Raw genomic sequence first — 21,409 nt, forward strand, 5'->3', positions numbered from 1 at the left:
CTAAAGGCTTCACAACTATGACACCTGTGAAGTGAAAACCATTTCAGGTGGATTACCTCTTGAAGCTCATCGAGAGAATGCCAGGAGTGTGCGGAAAAGGAATCAGAGCAAATGGTGGCTATTTTGAAGAAACTAGATTATAAAACATGTTTTCAGTTATTTTACCTTTTTTTGTTAAGTACATAACTCCAAATGTGTTCATTCATAGTTTTGATGGGACAATCTACAATGTAAAAGTCATGGAAATAAAGAAAACGGATTGAATGAGAAGGTGTGTCCAAACGTTTGAACTGTACTGTACTGTACGTGTGTGTGTGTGTATTGCCAAGGTAGGCAGCACTTGTCCACACATCAGTAGTGAGAGCAAGTTTGCTCTGGGTGGCTTTTATGTCAGTCTGCACAGCATGGACTGTCCGCTTGTACTTCCTCTCCATCAATTTAGTAAAATGGTTCCTCGAGGGAAGAGTGTAACCGGGGTTGAGGACGTGAATCATTTGTCTAAAACCTTCATCCTCCACCATTGATAGTGGCCTCATGTCAGTTACCAACATATTCAGGATAGCATCAGTCAATGCAGCCGCTTGCTGTGGTGTGCACACCTTCCTTTGTTCCAAGTCTCTAATGCTGGCTTGTTTCTTTCTGAAATGAGAGAAACCATATTATGAACGTACATAGTAGCATCATTTACATATAACTCAATAGACACCAAGTTTATTTATTTAATCGTTTCTGACAAATACGCCACCACATTAAAAAAACAGCTAAATTAAATAAATGGACATTGGAGTTGCAGAATACACCAATAATAACACACAAATGTAACTCATCAGATCAAAACTCAATCAGATATAGTACACGTTTCTGTTCTGAATAATAAAGGATTCATTTTAGGCTACCTCTGAATCATAGCATGAAATATTCTAGCACCTTCATAATGTTTAGTTATACTAAAGCGTCACTCAAGTCTAAATAGATTTATATAGCTTTATTGAGCACGGCTACATTGATCCATTTTGAAACCAACCTGAGATATTTCTGTCTGTTACGTTTATTTCCAAATTGTAAACGTGCGTTTTCTTTCTCAAAACGGAGTCAACTGTGCCAGAGACACATTATCAGCCCCACGTTGCAACAAAGACAAAACGTTAACGTTACTCACAAACAAGCTGAACTTATGAATGAATGCCTGTCGCCACTCAAAACAACACAGAAAAGGAAGACGTCGAACTATCCAAAAAGTTCCTAACACTCTGAAAGTTAATACACAACAGTTGGTGCAGCGCTGCCTTAAAATAAAAAATCTCCTCGTTAACAAAAGATTAAAAACACAAAGACGGACACAACGGATCAATATACTCGAATATAGGACTTAAAAAAATTACGTACTGTGAGTTCTTCCCTTCATCCATGGCTCTTCTTCAGGAGCTGCCGAAGCAATGTTGTCCTCCATGCCACACGACATCCATGCTGCACGTTTTGCAGGAAATGTCTTCTTTGAAGTCTTTAAAGTAAAGTGTTCTGACACTTTTGACGACAGTACACTTTTCTCTATTGAAGCAATAACCTCGAGATGTTTATCCGCTGAACTATCTGTACTGTTTCCCTCCGCCATTTTTTGAATGTTTCCAAGCAAATATGACTGCGTGGTCACGTAAGCTGCACATGACACAACATTGGCTGGATCACTGTCACCTCATGAGACGAAGCCTCAGCTCAGCCCTGGTGCTGTTTTGTACTGTTTTTGTACAAAATTTGATTATTGTTTTTCAGCTGTTTGTAAGTGTTGCAGTTTATAAATAAAGGTTTAGTGGGGGGGGAATTTAAAAAAAAAAAAACCTCCGCGCATGCGCATTGCATACATCAAGTGAATCGATGACTAAATTAATCGCCAACTATTGTTATAATCGATTTTAATCGATTAGTTGTTGTAGCCCTAGTATGTATATATATATATATGTGTGTGTATATATATATATGTATATGTGTGTGTGTGTGTGTATATGTATGTGTCAGTAAATATATATAAATAGGTGTGTATATTTGTGTGTATATATATATATATGTGTGTGTATACACACACACACAAACATTTATGTATCAAAATACATTTTGGTATCGGGACAACACTGGTCCATCTGCAATTTACGTCAATGTGGAAATATGACCTACGTATTTTGACTATAGCGATTATTGATTAGGCATACTAGTGCTGTGTCGTAGTAACCATTGTGACATCCCAAACTTCTAGTAGACATGCTCTCTTTTTTCACTCATTCGCTCCTCATCTGTTCGACCGTCACAAGCTCCGGAATTTGCCTGCACGTTTCGCGGCCCAATAATCGTTTTTTCTCGATTATATTTTAATAATCGTGAGAAGCCAAAATCGGAATAAAAATGTAAGGAATTGTCCAGCCGTAGGACATGGGCATTAGATTGTTAGAAAATGCCTCCATTTGCTGGCACCTGCCAAACCTTGCTAAGGAGTCTTAGTGTCTGTGTCCTGCTGCCACGTCTAGAGATGTTACGGATGACGGCGCTGGAGTTCGAGAAGGACAACGACAGCAACGGCCACGTGGACTTCGTCACGTCGGCGTCCGCCCTCAGGGCCAACATGTACTCCATTGAGCCCGCTGACCGCTTCAAGACCAAACGCATCGCTGGCAAGATCATCCCCGCCATCGCCACGGCAACGGCCGGCGTGGCAGGACTGGTAAGGAGAAGCTTGACGATCTGTCGGTCTTAATTTTGTTGACTAAAAATGTTTGAATTTGTTATCGCCAAGTGTTGATTTTGTCAGCAGTTTTTAGTTGAGTTTTTGTCAAAAATGTATTTTAGTTTGAGTCATGTTTTAGTCATCTGAAGTGATTTGGTTTAGTCAAGTCAATTTAGTGGACTAAACAGTAAATGTTGCATGATTATTAACGCATTTTTGAATAGCCAGTGTTACTGAGGTTATTGCAGCGCTTCTCAAACTAAATTCACAACATGACCTATTTTAGTCTAGCAAAATAGGTTGTCTGTGATTACGAAGACACGTTTTTAGTCAAGAAAATGAAGACTGCAAACACTTGTGGTTTGATTTGAAGGATTGTTGGCCTTGGTGTTAGGTGGCGCTGGAGCTGATCAAGATCGCTGGAGGCTACGGCTTTGAATCTTTGAAGAACTGCTTTTTCAACTTGGCCCTTCCTGTGGTGGTGTTTACTGAGCCTGCTCCCGTCAAGCGGACTCTCATTAGGTACCAACAGCAAGTACACTTTCACTTTGCTTCTGGCAACTTCCTTGTAGGGATCAAACCATTATCGCCGCCAATATTTGCCATTTTGACTTACGTTATCGGCCTTTTTTAATTGGTTTCAGCTCTTTTTTTCCTACACACGACGACAACAGAACTACATCAGCAGATACAATATAAACACATACAATCGTGGTCAAAAGTTTACAAACACTTATAAAGAACATAATGTCATGGTTGTCTTGAGTTTCCAATCATTTCTACAACTCTTATTTTTTGTGATAGAGTGATTGGAGCACATACTTGTTTGTCACAAAAAACATTCATGAAGTTTGCTTCTTTTATGAATTTATTATAGGTCTACTGAAAATGTGCTGGGTCAAAAGTATACATACAGCAATGTTAATACTTGCTTACATGTCCCTTGGCAAGTTTCACTGGACACAGACAAGACCTTCTGAAACAGTTCTGTGGTCAGATGAAACAAAATTGGAGCTGTTTGGCCACAATACCCAGCAATATGTTTGGAGGAGAAAAGGTGAGGCGTTTAATCTCAGCAACACCACACCTACCGTCATGCATGGTGGTGGTAGCATTATGCTCTGGGCCTGTTTTCCTGGCAAAGGAACTGGTGCTTTGCAGAAAAAGGAGAATTTACCTCCAAACTCTTCAGGACAACCTAAAATCATCAACCCAGAGGTTGGGTCTTGGGCGCAGTTGGGTCTTCCAACAGGACAATGACCCCAAACACACGTCAAAAGTGGTAAAGGAATGGCTAAATCAGGCTAGAATGAAGGTTTTAAAATGGCCTTCCCAAAGTCCTGACTTAAACGTGTGGACAATGCTGAAGAAACAAGTCTGTGTCAGAAAACCAGCAAATTTAGCTGAGCTGCACCAATTTTGTCAAGAGGAGTGGTCAAACATTCAAGCAGTAGCTTGTGTATGGCTACCAAAAGCGCCTTATTGCTGTGAAACTTGCCAAGGGACATGTAAGCAAATATTAACATTGCTGTATGTATACTTTTGACCCAGCACATTTGCTCACATTTTTAGTAGACCCATAATAAATTCATAAAAGAAGCAAACTTCATGAATGTTTTATGTGACCAACAAGTATGTGCTCCAATCACTCTCTCACAAAAAAATAAGAGTTGTAGAAATGATTGGAAACTCAAGACTGCCATGACATGATGGTCTTTACAAGTGTATGTAAACTTTTGACAACGACTGTATGTTACCAGCATTAAGTATTAAAAATTAATTGCGAAGTAATTAGTAATAAAATCAGTACTTTTGCTCTAAGAATGTAAAGGTGACTAAAAGATGTCATTTCATGTCCAGGCTCTCATGATGCTGAAAAAAATATTTAAAAGGTCGTAAACATGTTTTTAATGCTCGAGTTGTGAAAATATTAGATTTTTAATCGATTCCCACTTTGCGGAAATCCATTCAATTACCAGCGATAAAGGAGCGTTGAGTGTAATGTTGAAACACGTCGTTTATTTCAGAGACGACATTTACTTCTCCATCTGGGACTGCTGGACCATCACCGGCCACCAAGACTTCACCCTGTCAGAGTTCATCAATGCAGTCAGGGTGAGGAACACATGTTCTATAATGTCCCGTTTTTCACCTTCCCTTCTTCTACTTTGCTTTTTTGTTTTGGCTCGTCCTAACTTTTCTGGAGCCTCTTTTTGCACTGCTCTCCACAATCTAAACAGATCAACTGGCTTCTCTGAAAAATTGTCAAGATCTTCTTGAGGAGAAGCTTGGGTTCGGGGGAACTGGTCTGTCCTGTTTAATTGTTGTTGGTAGACTCTCCAGATTCGTCCATTCGAGGGTGTTGAAGATTTTTACCTATTAGAAATCATGATAACAGGACTTTTGCTGATTAGAGTAAAGGTTTCCCTGTTGTGTCGACGAATTTGAAGATGCTGGCAGCCGTGCAAGGTACTCTCAAGGTGCCACAAAGGATTGAAGGATGGGCACCTAAACTTTTGTAATTTTTAGATTAAATCGCAAACTGGACAACATCTTGGAGATGCCGTCTGCTCTGCATGGTATGGTATGATTTTGGAAGACCGGAAATAGACAGGGAAAAGTTTACATTTGTTTTTGCCGGCTCAAACTTAAACATTGTAATTTGGATTGTTTTCCATGGTTGTGATGCCGCGCAACGTAAACATTTTCCTGAAAGACAGAAGACCTGACACACACCTGTTGTTATTTGACTTGCTGCGTTATCGGGATAAAACCTGCGAGAGCACCAAGGTCACGGAACAAGGCCACTCTGCAGGCTTACACAGCATGGGATTCGCCTCCCGCCACATCCCAGGGATATTTTACACACGTAAAATACCCCAAGGCTGTGGCGTGAGGGAATCCCAAGCCGGCAGAGTGGCCTTGTTCCGCGACCTTGGTGCTCTCGAATAAGTTTTATCGCGATAACGCAGCAAGTCACACCCCAGGGGTATTTTACACACGTAAAATACCCCTGGGGTGTGGCGTGAGGCAAATCCCATGCTTCACCCCACGTAGCACGACAGAAAACGAAGCAGCGCCACTGGTGGCGGCAGCTTCAGGCTGGATGCCCGCGTAGCAAGTCTGTCGTGACACGTATATACTGTATGTGCTTTGCTCGAGGTTTTTTCCTGGTCTCAAACTAAACCCTCCCCCAGGTGTTTAATTTGGGACTGGCCCAACCCCCCTCTCTTGGACGCCTTTGTACTGAAAATTTAATAACTTTGTTGTATTCAAGTTCCGTCCATTTCTGTTGTATTTCAGGAGAAGTACGGAATTGAACCCACGATGGTGGTCCATGGTGTGAAGATGATCTTCGTGCCGGTTATACCAGGACACACCAAGAGACTTAAACTGACGTAAGTAATTTATTGATCTTAATTATGGATTACAATTTGGGGCATATTATTATTATTAGTCATACTTCAAACTTTATTATTCTTGTTCCGCACGTTTCTCTTACGTCCACTACAAGTCGAATCGGCCAACGAACCCCAACATATGTTATACCGTCGGAAAGGTCTCGTTTGCGCCAACGGGCGTATTTGAAGTTGCGAACATTTCGTTCTACCATGGCGACGCTATTCACGAATAAACCAAAAAAATGTGCCAATTGAATGAGGACCCACATTTATAATGGCAAACCATTTTGTCTAATACGAGATGAACCGGCCAACGAAGCCCCACATGTTATACCGTCGGAAAGGTCTTGTTCGCGCAAATGGCGGAAATCTAAATTGGGAGCATTTCATGTTACCATGGCAACGCTATTCACGAACAACCCAAAAAATGGGCCGATTTAATGGTTCCACATCTTTAGTCTAATACGAGTCAAACCGCTAACGAACCCCCACATATGTTATACCGTCGGAAAGCTCTCGTTCGCGCCGACGGGCGTATTTGAAGTTGTGAACATTTCATTCTACCATGGCGACGCTATTCACAAATAATAAAAAAATGGGCCAATTGAATGGGGATGCACAAAATTTTAATGGCGAAACCTTTCGCCTAATACGAATCGATCCGGCCAAGGAACCCCCACATATGTTATACCGTCAGGAAGGTCTCCTTCACGCCGAGGGCGGAAATCTAAATTTGGTGCATTTCGTGTTACCTTGGCAGCGCTATTCGCGAACAACCCCAAATTTTGACCATTTAATGGGTATGCACCTTTTGTCTAAAGGGGATGGGAATGAAGATTTACAAAATCAGCTGACAATTATTTAATCCTAAAACACCGCCTTGCGGAAGGCCGCACAGCAGCCGCACCCGAGTGCACAGAGTGCACTCGCCTGCTAGGAGGTCTGGGGGCATGCAACCCCCCAGACATTTTTTTAAATCTATGTTAGCTTAGGATGCATTTCCTGCTATTTTGAGTCAAAATGAAACAATATTGTCCTGACCAAAATTTCATATTTATTAGCAAATATTTTCATACAAATGTATCATGTGATGAAATTTATGTATACAAGTTTACACATATATATAAAATTATTGCACACTTTTGGATTATAGACAAAAATAGGCCAACAAATGTGTAATAGAGAGACGTAACTTCATCACCTCGCCTGGTTTTTGACTCAATATATTACAAAATGGATTAACCAGAATTCAAAATATAAGAAGGTTGAAATACATAAGATAGTGTATTGTACCTCTGAATGGACTCGTCTGTCGTAGATTGGTGTGAGAGGAGCCGAGTCGGAGGTGGGAGGCTTCGATAGTTGATTTGATGCTGCATTTGTGACGATGTTTGACTTCAGCTTGAAGGCAGATCCCAGGAAAAAATTACTTCTCCGTAAACTCACTTTACTTAGATGCCTTGCCGATTTCGCGTGGTCAAAGAGTGCCACCTTTCCCCGAGATCCATAGTTCACAATGTCCTTGCAATATAAGCACTGACCACGTCCCGGTTCATCGCACTTTGCAATGAAATCGCTGATCAGTTTGTCTACTTCTACGATATTGTTGTTAATCTTCACCTTCAGTTTGATAGATGTACCGAACCATGCCCAGTTCCACTTGTTTCTCACGTCCTTATCGATATCTTTTGCTAATGAAGCATTCCTATCTTAAATAAGCTTAACCTTGTCTGAAACTGTTTTGTCAATAAAAAAACGTGTTAATTGAGAGCTACTGTGTTTTCTTTCCAGATTAGTCGCCAATAAACACAACCAATATGAACAGAATACAAGTTCAGAAACGCTCACAATAATTGAGGATCAATGACTAGATGTTGTCGGCAAACGACGCGTGCAGACGCCTATAACGGGCAATGTCATTGGTTGATGTTGTCAGCTGATAGTAGAGCTAGCCAATCTGGTGCCTTCACACATTGGCATTATATTACAAACAGGCATGTGATTTGACCACAATGAAAAAGACTGAAAAAACTTCTGGGAGTCTGGGGGACAACGCCCCTCCCAGCTCCTGATTTTTCACAAATTTAACATGCTAAAATTAACTAAGACAGCACCATTTGTAGAAAATATTTTAGTGTTTAAAGACATGAAAACATCATTAATAGAACATACCCAGGACATCGGGGGTGCTGATTAAAGCTTAAATATTTTGGAAAATAATCAAATTGTGATTTTATTTCCCCTACAATATTGCCACTGCGGTTCAATAAACAATTATTTTTTTAATTACCTCTTCTCATTTATTTTTCAACAAACAACCATTAAATCAGTATATACAATATATAATGGATTCATTGAACATCTTTGTTCTTCTAAATAATACAATTAAAAATATACTAAACACTTGAAGTGCACGTAATCACCTGCATTTGAACACCAGTAAAACTAAAGTGATTGACTTACGGCTGTCAGTTCAACCACCCACACTGGTAAACATCCAGGGATCAGATATAGAAAGTGGACTCATTTAACCTGCCTCTTGTGTTAGCTTTCTGTTACAATCTCTTATGTTAACGGGTCGGTTTTGACCCATGTCTTAAACCAACTGTAAAATACTCTAAAAACAATTATCTATCATCCTATTTGTTTCTCATCTCTTGTTTACCTTGTTAGGCTTCCTTATCCGTGAAAATATTGGTTGTAATATTTTTGGTGTGGGCCATTGGGCCTTTTTTTTTGTCAGTATACCCCTCGATTTCAATTTTAAAAAATGGTCAAACGAACCTCGAGAATCGTATAAATAAATAAAATGTTGTGTTACCTGAATATTACTGAGGGATATTAGAACACATCTTTTAAATAAATTAGTTTTATTTATTTTTTCATTTTAATAAATTTAACTATAGTAACATCTATGATGTTACGGGTCAATTTCGACCTATGTATATTTACTTCAAGAAAAAGACTAAAAAGTATTTTTTTCAGCAACAGAACTTCAACATCAAACAAACAACCGATCAAGCTAATCTAACCAATAGAAATAGATTGCTGGTTCCAAAACTAATAAAAAACAAAATCAGAGTAAAAGTCTCTGTGTGCAAGAACTTGCATGTGTATGTGTGTGTTTACATGCAAGTGTGGGAAAAAGTGACACTTTTAGTGTGTTCTTTGCAGATATATTTCTTGCAGTTGAAGCACAATACATTTGTCCAACTCTCCTTACTGCTTGGGCTGACCTGACACCTCTTTTTTTGAGAATCAGGGGGACTGAGTGGAGTTGTGACGCTGGCTGTTTTGGTTGGTGTTGAGGCAGAGCTGGCTGAGGAGGATGCTGGCATGTAACTCACCAATCATTACATATACGACAAACACATGGCCATTTCATTCAAGAGATATGTCGCTCGTTAACGCGCATATTTTTCCGTGATTATCAAGTATTGTTAAACTATTTCGCATTGAGGTCAAACACCAGTAATATTTGCTTGTGGCTTTTTTGCGTTAGCCAACTGGGCAGTTAGCTTAACAGTTAGCATTGAATCAGACATACATACACTGCTTCACCGTAATGACCGAGGGCGTTGTTTATCTAACATTATGGAACATTAAATGTCCACATTTCAGGTTGTGGTGTTAACGCCAGCACTGTAATGTCCACTTTACCTCGGCACACAGTTCGGGGACGAGGGATCTATCTCCCAGGTCGCAAAGAGGCAGCCCCGGCTAAGGATCCGGTCGGGAGCGTTGTTTGTGCTGGTAGTACTTATTTTTTACATGTTTATCAATTTCTTTGACTCGTGAAGCGTCCTTTGTCTCGAGAACCGACATCGTTTACATTTGGAAAATGGCGGTAATGACGTCATCATTCATAACAGATGTCCTGATTGGTCGGTCACAAGGAACATATCAACCAATCAACTACGGGGTAATATAAGCTACGTCTCGATTACAAAAGACGAATCGGCAAGTAAACGAATCTTTACTTAGGGTCGGGAAAAAAAACGGAAGATAATTTTTTTTTTTTCCACCGAGATTAAAAAAGACGGAATTCCGACTTTAGACGGAAAAACCACATGCCTGTATAAATGACCCTGCGGCGCCAAAATTCCCATCCCTGCTAATACGAGTCGAACCGGCCAACGAACCCCCGCGTATACCGTCGGAAAGGTCTCGTTCACGCCAAAATCTAAATTGGGAACATTTCGTGTTACCATGGCAACACTATTCACGAAAAACCCAGAAAATGGGCCGATTTAATGGGTACGCACCTTTTGTTTAATACAGGTCGAAATGGCCAACGAACCCCCACATATGTTATACTGTCGGAAAGGTCTCATTTGCGCCGATGGCAGACATCTAAATTGGGAACATTTTGTGTTACCATGGCAACGCTATCCACAAACAACCCATTTAATGGGTAGTACGCATCTTTTGTCTAATACAAGTCGAACCGGCCAACGAACCCCCACATATGTTATACCGTCGGAAAGGTCTCGGTCGCCCCGATGGGCGTATTTGAAGTTACAAACATTTGTTTCTACCGTGGCGACGCTATTCACAAATATAAAAAAAAAAAAAATGGGCCAATTGAATGGGAACGCACATTTATAATGGCGAACCCTTTCGTCTAATGCGAGACGAACCGGCCAAAGAACCCCCACATATGTTATACCGTCGGAAAGGTGTCATTCGCGCCGATAGCAGAAATCGAAATTGGGAACATTTCGTGTTACCATGGCAACGCTATTCACGAACAACCCAAAAAATGGGCCGATTTAATGGGTAAGCACCTTTCGTCTAATACGAGTCGAACCGGCCAACGAACCCCCACATATGTTACACCGTCGGAGAGGTCTCAGTCGCTTCAATGGGCGTATTTTAAGTTATGAACATTTCGTTCTATCATGGCGACGCTATTCACCAATAAACCAAAAAATGGGCCAATTGATTGGGGACCCACCTTTATAATGGCGTACCCCTTCGTCTAATAAAAGTCGAACCGACCAATGAACCCCCACATATGTTGTACCTTTGGAAAGGTTTCGTTCGCGATGGTGGCGGAAATCTAAATTGGGACCATTTCGTGTTACCATGGCAAGGCTATTCACGAACAACCCAAAAAATGGGCCGATTTAATTTGTACGCACCTTTTGTATAATACAGGTTGAAACGGCCAACGAACCCCCACATATGCCATACCGTCGGAAAGGTCTTGTTCGCGCCGATGGGCGTATTTTAAGTTTTGAACGTTTCGTTCTACCATGGCGACGCTATTCATGAATAAACAAAAACAACGGGCCAGTTGAATGGAGACACACCTTTTATAATGGCGAACCCTTTCGTTTAATACGAGACGAACCAGCCAACGAACCCCCACATATGTTATACCGTCGGAAAGGTCTCGTTAGCACCGATGGCCGTATTTTAAGTTTTGAACATTTCGTTCTACCATGGCGACGCTATTCACGAATAAACAAAAATAATGGGGCAGTTGAATGGGGACACACCTTTTATAATGGCGAACCCTTTCGTCTAATACGAGACGAACCGGCCAACGAACCCCCACATATGTTATACCGTCGGAAAGGTCTCGTTAGCAGCGATGGGCATACTCTAAATGTTACCATTCAGAGTACGTTAGCTGGCTAGCATGCTAACTTTTTGAGCCAGTTTTGCAACCATTTACCCCAGGGTCATTTAACTTGGTATCTGACACTTGTTAACTTTTAGCATGCAAATGATAGCATGCTAGCTAGCTAACTTAAGCATGGTAACTTTTTCATCTAATTTTACACTTTTTTCTCTATTTCTGAAGCCATACACCTTACAGCCGTGTTAATTGACGTGTGAGACGTGCTAACTGTTAATATGCCATTGTTAGCAATTTAATGTGCGCATGCTAACGTTTTCAGGCTAGCTCTGTAGCTCATTTTGTACATCCATCCATTTCCTACCGCTTATTCCCTTTTGGGGTCGCGGGGGGCGCTGGCGCCTATCTCAGCTACAATCGGGCGGACAGTTACACCTAAAACTGACTGATTCGGACACCCGGCACCATCTTCACAGTACGGCGACCACCGGCCAGAGGTCAAGGGCACAGACAGCAGGACCTTAAAAAATGTTTTAGTTAAAAATGATCTTGTGGTGTCCTTTTATTTTTTTAATGGCGTCTGTTTTTTTCACATATATCTAATTAAAATATTTCTTATATGAAAAAACACTTCTTGATGTTTGCATTTTAGCGTATTACGCGGGGAAAGCGTAATGTAGACGCATTGCAGGACCGCTTGTGAAATGCCCATAAAAAGTAGTAGATGCAAAATACTCATTCATATAAGGTGGTCTGCACCACTTGTTAGTTGCACGTGCAGTCTTTGTAAATCACACGCCCACTAATAGCACACACTATTTTATAGATTGCACATGGCAAAACATCACAGCATGGTAACATGAATGTGCAGTAAATGAGTGTCTCCATGGCGACGCAGCGCATAGTACACGCAAAATACTCATTTAAATAAGGATGTCTGCACCACTTGTCAGTTGCACGTGCAGTCTTGGTAAATCACACGCCATTTTATAGATTGCACATGGCAAAACATCCCAGCATGATAACATGGATTTGTAGTAAATGAGTGTCTCCATGGCGACGCACCGCATAGTACACGCAAAATACTCATTTAAATAGGGATGTCTGCACCACTTGTCAGTTGCACGTGCAGTCTTGGTAAATCACACGCCATTTTATTGATTGCACATGGCAAAACATCCCAGCATGATAACATGGATGTGTAGTAAATGAGTGTCTCCATGGCGACGCACCGCATAGTACACGCAAAATACTCATTTAAATGAGGATGTCTGCACCACTTGTCAGTTGCACGTGCAGTCTTGGTAAATCACACGCTGTAGCGGTAAAGTCCTATACAATTACTGCTACTGGTTGCCGAATATAAATGAAGCTAGTTCAGACGTGTGCAGCCAGCTAATAATTGATGTCCAAAATTGTGTCCATGTTTAACAAAAATATTTAATATCATAAAGTCACATTTATATAACACACTTTGTACAAAAACAGAAAATACACGGGAGCAAACAAACACTAGCCTGGCACAGTCAAAAACTGTTGTGCCTCTACTCAGCAACACCTGAGCAAGATCCTGACTCCTCCCTAAATAGACAGGCACTTGGCCTTGGAGCTAACCCCTTTAGTGACGTCATCAATTTGACAGACAGAAAGTGTATTTGGCTCTAACACACCAGCCCCTAATTGCTACTGGCGTGATGAACAGAGCAATTCAATTTGAAATAAATAAAACAAAAATAGAGCCATAATACTAAAAGAAACACTCTTAGGGTTTTATGTTCCCTTTTGCAATAATGCAGTTATTTTACTCCATGCCTTCACATTCACAGCCTGCATTTCCTTATGCACATCCAATACTGGTGATCTATTACCAACAGTACATGTAGACTGTAGCTGTCTTCTTTTCCTACTCCTTGCCATCAGCTTACTTCGTCACCTTGGCGGTAGGAGAGCTTTTCTTCTTCTCAGTTTCCTCCTCTTCTTCTCCCAAAGGACTCTTGGGGTCGTTTTCTTCCTCCTCTTTCGGGGAACTCTTCTCTTTTTAGACTTGCCATAGTCGCTGTCTTCGTCATCTTCCACCATGAAGTCTTCATCACTGCCAGACTCATCAGGATCCAGGTAAGCTTCCTCTGGGTCATCCTGCTGTTCATCCTCACGGCCTCCGTCACCCAGAAGGATTTCCCGCTGTTTCGACACGGCCTTGGAGACTGCCTGGCGTATTGTTCGCATTCGACTGACTTTTCTTTCATCGTCACTGTCATCTGCGCTCCGTTTTCTTTTTGATGTCTTCCTGCTGGGCTTCTCTATCTTGGGCTTCTTTCCCTTTTTTGACATATCCTCTTGATCTTTGGAACCGTGCTCATTGAAATCATGCATGTACTGGTTCATAAGCAGTTCCTCCAAACTGTTAACAATTGTGCGGTTAACAGTAACTGTGGGGCTCCCATTATGCGTGTGATTGCCTTGTAATGGCCCATTAATTACCCACCCCAATAGGGTTCTGCCAGCATAAGGTCCATCTTCGTGGCTGTTAATCACCTCCCGTGGTTCTATTAACTTGGAGGCGTTGGTACCAATTAACAGGTCAACGTCGGCAGTTATCCGAGGAATTTTGATGCCTTGGAGGTAAGGCCACTTATCAAGTTCTGCCTCACTAATCAGATTGTTTGTGTACACGGGCATCTGCCTTTGAGTGAAGACATCAGGAAGCTCAAAAAACTTACTACAAGTAAGCTCAGAGATTTCCAGACCTTACTGTGCCCCATGGTGCGCAAGTGGATTTTTGTTTTTCGGCCTTCTGTGTTCAGCCTGTTTACCAATTGTTCAGAACAGAAGGTCCCTGTGCTTCCTGGATCTAGGAAAGCATATGTCTGGACTATCTTGCTGCCGTTTGAGTACTTCACTTGAACGGGTAGGATAGGTAAAATTCCATATTTGCCAGCCCCTGTATGGCCACAAGTAGATTATGTAGTGCAAATATCTGCTTTTACCTTTGGAAGTTGGCTATTTTCTCCACTTTCCAGATGCCTCCTGTCAATATGTAGCACTTTGGGATGCGTCTTGTTGCAGTAAGAGCAAGTGATGCGCCTGTCGCAACTCTTGCTCAGGTGCCCTGTGCACAGGCAACCAAAACACAGGCCTTTTTCCTTTAAAAAGTCAAGCTTTTCCCTGTGTGCCTTATTTTCCAGTATCGGACAGTGCTCCAATGCATGTTCACTTTTACAGTAAAGACAGGAGGTATTCACAAATGTATCGAGGTGTGGAGCCGGTTTAGGTCTAGTGGCAACTGTCACATGAGTTGCGAAACTGTTCCTTCTGAACTGTGATTTGCTTTGATGTATAGGCTTGGGTTTGGTTATTGTTTTATTTTGAGGGATGTCCTGAATGTCGCCAAAGACAGGATCTGAAGCAATTCTGACCTGCTGATCAATAAATTTAACAATGTATGTGAAACAAGCACGTCGCTTTTGTTGGTCAACAATGTCGGCTGCTTTTCCTCTCCACTGGTCTCTTACTTTGTATGGAAGCTTTTGTATGAGCATCTTCATGCAAGCTGGCATGTTGAGCTCGTCCAAGTACTGCAGCTCATCCATGGCATTGGAGCATTCTCGCAAGTACAGTGCAAAAGCTTGGAGATTTTTTACATCCTCAGACTTGATGTTTGGCCAGGCCTTAATTTTGTCCAGGTAGGCTGCTGTTATTTTTGAAGGATTTCCAAAGTGTTCCCTTAGTGGGCGTTTTGCTGTAGCATAGCCTCTCTCTGTAGGCATGTAGAGGCAACTACGCACCAACTCTCTGGGCTGTCCTTTGGTAAACTGCTCCAGATAGTATAAGCAGTCACCACGATCATTGGTTTTTGCGTCTATACAATATTCAAAAGCTTTTATGAAAGCCTGAAACAGCAATGGGTCACCTTCAAAAAACGGAATTTGTCTGTGTGGAAGTAATTGGGAGGTTTGTGATTGAACCAGGAGTGCCATCATTTCATTTTGCCTCTGTAATACAGTGTGGAGTTCACCTGGTATTGTGTTGCCTTGAAATGATTGAAATGCTTGAGGTAAATTTTGCCTTGATTGGTTTTCCACAGGATCCAAAGTTGATGAGCGAAGTGGTTGGTTGTTTGGTTGAGGGTGTGAATGGACCTTGTTTGGGGCATTCTTGGCTGTGTGAAGCTCTGAAGGAGCAGCTTTAACAGATGGCTGAAGTTGTTGTACAGGCGGGGTAGGCATTTTTTTAGTTTTTTTCCCTTGCCTGTAATAGGACTCCATTCCATCAGACTTTTGGCTTCTGCCAGAAACACTGGCTTCATGGAGGACAGACAATTTAGCATTGTGGGCTGCTATTTCAGCATCCAACACCATTTGTTCCTTTTGTCTCCTTATGGCCTCTGCTTGTTCCTCCCGTTCCCTCTTTAGAGCTGCTGCCTGCTCATCTTGTTTCCTCTTTAGAGCTGCTGCCTGCTCATCTTGTTCCCTCTTTAGAGCTGCTGCCTGCGCCTCCAATGTATGGATCTCTTTTAAAGCAATAGCACGGGCGACAAGTGCTGCCTTATCTGCCTCTGCTATTATGCGAGCAGAAGAAGTGGAAGACATTTTGCTTTTGTTTGAGACTGTGGATTGAATGACCTTTGATAAGACAATAGATGGAACATTTGAAATGCTGTCGTGGGGTTGTACACTTTCATTTTCAAAACCATCAACAACAGAACCCTTGTTTTCAACCTCATCATCATCATCTTTAAAACACATCAACCTGTCAACCTTTTCAATAAAACCATTAAAATTCAAAATTTTTGCTTTGTACCATGTCTCGTGTTTAGTACTCTCATATTCTGGCAACAGAGACAACAAAGTTATGTGCACTTTTCAAATTTCATGATATAAATCCATAAACCTGCTAAATTCTTCCTTTAGTTCATGTGAACGTGTTTCGTCATTTATCACAGCAATGACCCCCTCTTTTAGTAATGAGAGTCTTTGCAACTTTGATTTTCTTTCCCCGTGCAAACTTTAAATTTTGTGACCTACAGCTTTTGGTGTCATTTTTACCACACGTTTTTTCCCTTCAACCCCTTGTCCAACATTGTCACGTTCAGCCACAGTGTCCCCTTGTGGCTGTTTATGTTCATCAGCGCATGCGTGTACTCCCAGCTCCTCCATTTGGAAAAGTCAAAGTTTGTCAACCCACGCGTAAGTCAAGTCAAATAGTCACCAATAAATTGGATGTTTTAATATTTGTGTGCACACAATTTAACAATGGCCATTTTTTATTTTATTTTATTTTTTTAAAGTGGGCGCGCCGCTAAAACATACCACACTTAACGCTGCTCCGCGTCCTCCTCCACGCACGGCACGCACGCGCGCGGCTTGGTCCGATGGGATGATCTGCAGGTGCTGCTGCTGCTGTCCCCGATGAGCGACCCTGTTGCTTTCCAGTGGGACTCGGAGCTGTCGATGCAGAGCTTGATTGCAGGAATGTGTCCGCCGCTTCGCCGATCCGTTTTTTCCGCCGCCGGCTGCCAATCAAACACTGACAGCGGCAGGTGTGATCCTCTTCCAAAACAAGCTTCGCAACTTGTTGCTTCCCAATAAACAACTCGCCTTTAGGTGAGGCAGTTTTTGACTTAAATGTAGCGGTAAAGTCCTATACAATTACTGCTTCTGATTGCCGAATATAAATGAAGCTAGTTCAGACGTGTGCAGCCAGCTAATAATTGATGTCCAAAATTGTGTCCATGTTTAACAAAAATATTTAATATCATAAAGTCACATTTATATAATACACGGGAGCAAACAAACACTAGCCTGGCACAGTCAAAAACTGCTGCGCCTCTACTCAGCAACACCTGAGCAAGATCCCGACTCCTCCCTAAATAGACAGGCACTTGGCCTTGGAGCCAACCCCTTTAGTGACGTCATCAATTTGACAGACAGAAAGTGTATTTGGCTGTAACACACACCATTTTATAGATTGCACATGGCAAAACATCCCAGCATGATAACATGGATGTGCAGTAAATGAGTGTCTCCATGGCGACGCCCCTGCATAGCACAAGCAAAATACTCATTCAAATAAGGCGCATGGTGTTTGTATCTCGGCAAATCAGCCCCTAAAATGTTTCGTTTTGTGCCGACAGGATGCAAAAACTTATCAAGCCGACAGCGGGTCGCCAATACGTGGACCTCACCGTGTCCTTTGCTCCCGAGAACGACACGGACGAAGATCTCCCTGGTCCTCCTGTCAGGTACTACTTCTCCCCCCACGGACACACCACCTGACATCTCCTCCTCATCAACACCAATGTAACATACATGTACTGGACTGGTGGAAACACTCTGAAGTGGTCCCAGCGCACGCACGCACGCACGCACACACACACACACACACACACACACACACACACACACAGTTTGCTTTGCGGGGCCAGAGCAACATGGACTTCCTGGGTAGCATAAAGTGCACGTGTGTGCGCACGTGTTCTGTGCTGATGATGAATTGTACATGTGCGCCGGTGCTGATGCCTTAATCGCGATCATTAAAAGCCTTTTCCTTGGTGGCTCTGAGCCTCTCAGAAGTATGACTTGGACTCCCAGTGACATGCCGCCGTTGTTTGATTCAAAACACAAGGCACTTATCAACCATGTTTTCATTTGAGCATCAGCACTAAACTTTTCTCCTTTTCCTTCGTGCCAAATGTCTGTGTATTGTGTACATGATGAGCGGTCCTGTGGAATACTTTCCGTATCTTGGAGAAAAAAAACAAAATTTCTACAGAATCATGATCGCAGCAAAATGATTTGCAAATGCGCGTCTCAATCTGTGTGTGTAATCCATTTCATGTGTTGTTGAACTAAAGTGTGTCGGTATTAGGATTTGTCTGAGGAAGAAAAATTATCTTGTCCGTCCGTATTTCTTCGATTGTTGTTTTGCAGTGAGAGAATTGTGTGCACGTGTAAAGCAATCTGTGTCTTAAGTTGTGTGTACGTAAACAAATGTGTGTGTCTGTAATCAGATTTGGGTGAAGCAGGGACCCTGATTAACGCGACAAATTGCTCTCTTTCTGCCGTTTAGGTTGTGTATGTGTATTCAGGTGTGTGTACGTGTATTCAGTTTGTGTGAAACAGAAACCCTAATTGTGTAACACGTGATTTTTGCTAAGTTTCTGCTTTGAAAGAATTGTTTGTATCTAGATGTGTGTATGTGTACAGCAATTTTTGTCTTAAGTTGTGTGCGTGTATGAAAATGTGTCCGTAATCAGATTTGGGTGAAGCAGGAACCCCGATTAACTGTTAACACATGGCATGTTGCTACCTTTCTGCCGTTAAAGTTGTGTAGGTGTATTCGTATTTATGTGAAACAGAAACCCTGATTGTCTGTTAACACCAGATTTTTGCTAAGTTTCTGCCTTGAAAGAATTGTTTGTATTTAGGTGTTTGTATGTGTAAAGCAATTTGTGTATCAAGTTGTGTGTGCGTATGAAAATGTGTGTCTGTAATCAGATTTGGGTGAAGCAGGAACCTGATTAACTGTTTACACATGATATGTTGCTACCTTTCTGCCGTTAAGTTATGTACGTGTAGTCAGATTTATGTGAAACAGAAACCCTGATTGTCTGTTAACACCTGATTTTTGATAACTGTCTCTTCCTTGAAAGAATTGTTTGTGTTTAGATGTGTGAATGTGTAAAGCAATTTGTGTCTCAAGTTGTGTGCCCGTATGAAAATGTGTGTCTGTAATCAGATTTGGGTGAAGCAGGAACCTGATTAACTGTTTACACATGACATGTTGCTACCTTTCTGCCGTTAAGTTGTGTACGTGTAGTCTGATTTATGTGAAACAGAAACCCTGATTGTCTGTTAACACCTGATTTTTGCTGAGTTTCTGCCTTTAAAGAATTGTTTGTATTTAGGTGTTTGTATGTGTATAGCAATTTATGTCTGTAATCAGATTTGGGTGAAGCAGGAATGGTGATTAACAGCAGAAAGGTAGCAACATGTCATGTGTAAACAGTTAGAGTTGTGTACTTGTATTCCGATTTATGTGAAACAGAAACCCTAATTGCCTTACACATGATTTTTGCTAAGTTTCTGCCTTGAAAGAATTGTTTAGATGTGTGTATGTGTAAAACAATTTGTGGCTTAAGTTGTGTGCGCGTAGGAAAATGTGTGTCTGTAATCACATTTGGGTGAAGCAGGAACCCTGATTAACTGTTTACACGTGACATGTTGCTATCTTTCTGCCGTTGTGTATGTGTAGTCAGATTTATGTGAAACAGAAACCCTGATTGTCTGTTAACGCATTGTTTGTATTTAGGTGTTTGTATATGTAAAGCAATTTATGTCTGTAATCAGATTTGGGTGAAGCAGGAATGCTGATTAACAGCAGAAAGGTAGCAACATGTCATGTGTAAACAGTTAGTTCTGTATGTGTATTCAGATTTATGTGAAACAGAAACCCTAATTTTTGCAAAGTTTCTGCCTTGAAAGAATTGTTTGTGTTTAGATGTGTATGTGTAAAGCAATTTGTGTCTGCGCATGAAAATGTGTTTCTGTAATCAGATTTGGGTGAAGCAAGAACCCAGATTAACTGTTTACACATGGCATGTTGCTACCTTTCTGCCGCTAAGTTGTGTACATGTATTCAGATGTGTGTATGTGTAAAGCAATGTTTCTAAGAGTTGTGTGTGAAGCAGGATCCCTGATTGACTGTCTTTCTAGCTGTGACTTTTTGCTACGTTTCTGCCATTAGAGTTGTGTAAAAGAATCTGTGTGGGTAAAAAATAAGTCTGTAATCAGATTAGTGTGAAGGCAGGAACTCTGATTGGCTGTCTGTTTGCACGAGCCTTTTGTGACCCAGCTGCCGTGTAAGAGTTGTGTGTCCACGCAGCAACCCCAACTTGGGTCTGTACCGTCACCTCGCCTCTCTTGGTACTCGCCACTAGTCGGCGCTGTTGGTGACGGAGTTTAGAACATGTCTAATGGACGTCCATGTCAGTAATGTGATGACAACACTACACACATCTGCATACACAACTCTAATGGCAGAAACGGTAGCGAAAAAACAACAATCGAGGGAATACGGACAGAGATGTTTTTTTGCCCAGAGACAAATCCCAATAGGGACAACCTAGAACACACACATTGAAATACAGACACACAAATACATTTGTGTTGCACAAACAGACTTTCACTTTGTTTTATTTGCTGCAAAATGTCTCTTGTAGGAGAAAACATCGACTAAATGTCACATGACTGCTGTCAAACAACATGAATAAATATTATCTTTCACTCTTGTAGTGCAAGTTCATTCTTCAGCAGTAATTAAAAATATTAGTATAAATATGCTGGCTGGGTGTTGGGGTGCAGGTTGGGGATCGAACCTGTGTGTGACAGTACATTAAATGTCCAAGTCCTGCAGGTTCCCCCAGCTGGGTCCCACTTTTACTTTCACTTTCAGCTTCACGTAAAGTTTCACCGCGCTCTCCATCTCTCGCTTCACCATCTGTGCCACCTACCGAGAAAACAGAGATTATTTTCATTGAAGAAAAAAAACATTTTTAATCTGTCTTTTCTTAAATGGAATTTAACTTTTTCTTGCAATTTATTTTTAAACTGATTTTTTTTAATTGAAAAACTTTTGTTGAATTTTTTTTTTTTACTTGCACAATTTTTGTAAAAAAATTTTTTTATGAAATAAGAGTATTATTTTTTT

The 21,409-nt window shown here is 41.4% G+C and overlaps 2 protein-coding genes across 3 annotated transcripts in view; one reads left to right on the forward strand and one right to left on the reverse strand.

Moving 5' to 3' along the window:
- uba6 (ubiquitin like modifier activating enzyme 6) overlaps positions 1 to 20,985 on the forward strand; it is a 58,731-nt gene extending 37,746 nt beyond the window's left edge. For both annotated transcript variants that reach the window (XM_061906867.1, XM_061906860.1), the window contains exons 28-32: positions 2,517 to 2,710; positions 3,108 to 3,235; positions 4,741 to 4,828; positions 6,017 to 6,111; positions 17,835 to 20,985. In XM_061906867.1, the coding sequence (XP_061762851.1) occupies positions 2,517 to 2,710; positions 3,108 to 3,235; positions 4,741 to 4,828; positions 6,017 to 6,111; positions 17,835 to 17,976 (647 nt within the window). In that variant the 3' untranslated portion in view covers positions 17,977 to 20,985. The remainder of the gene's footprint in view (positions 1 to 2,516; positions 2,711 to 3,107; positions 3,236 to 4,740; positions 4,829 to 6,016; positions 6,112 to 17,834) is intronic.
- The window catches only part of LOC133556689 (DNA polymerase theta-like), a 45,826-nt gene continuing 42,772 nt past the window's right edge, over positions 18,356 to 21,409 (reverse strand). Inside the window, exon 17 of the mRNA XM_061906848.1 lies at positions 18,356 to 21,208. Coding sequence (XP_061762832.1) covers positions 21,095 to 21,208 — 114 coding nt within the window. The 3' untranslated portion in view covers positions 18,356 to 21,094. The remainder of the gene's footprint in view (positions 21,209 to 21,409) is intronic.

Source organism: Nerophis ophidion, linkage group LG01 (assembly GCF_033978795.1).
Source record: "Nerophis ophidion isolate RoL-2023_Sa linkage group LG01, RoL_Noph_v1.0, whole genome shotgun sequence".
NCBI lineage: Eukaryota > Metazoa > Chordata > Actinopteri > Syngnathiformes > Syngnathidae > Nerophis > Nerophis ophidion.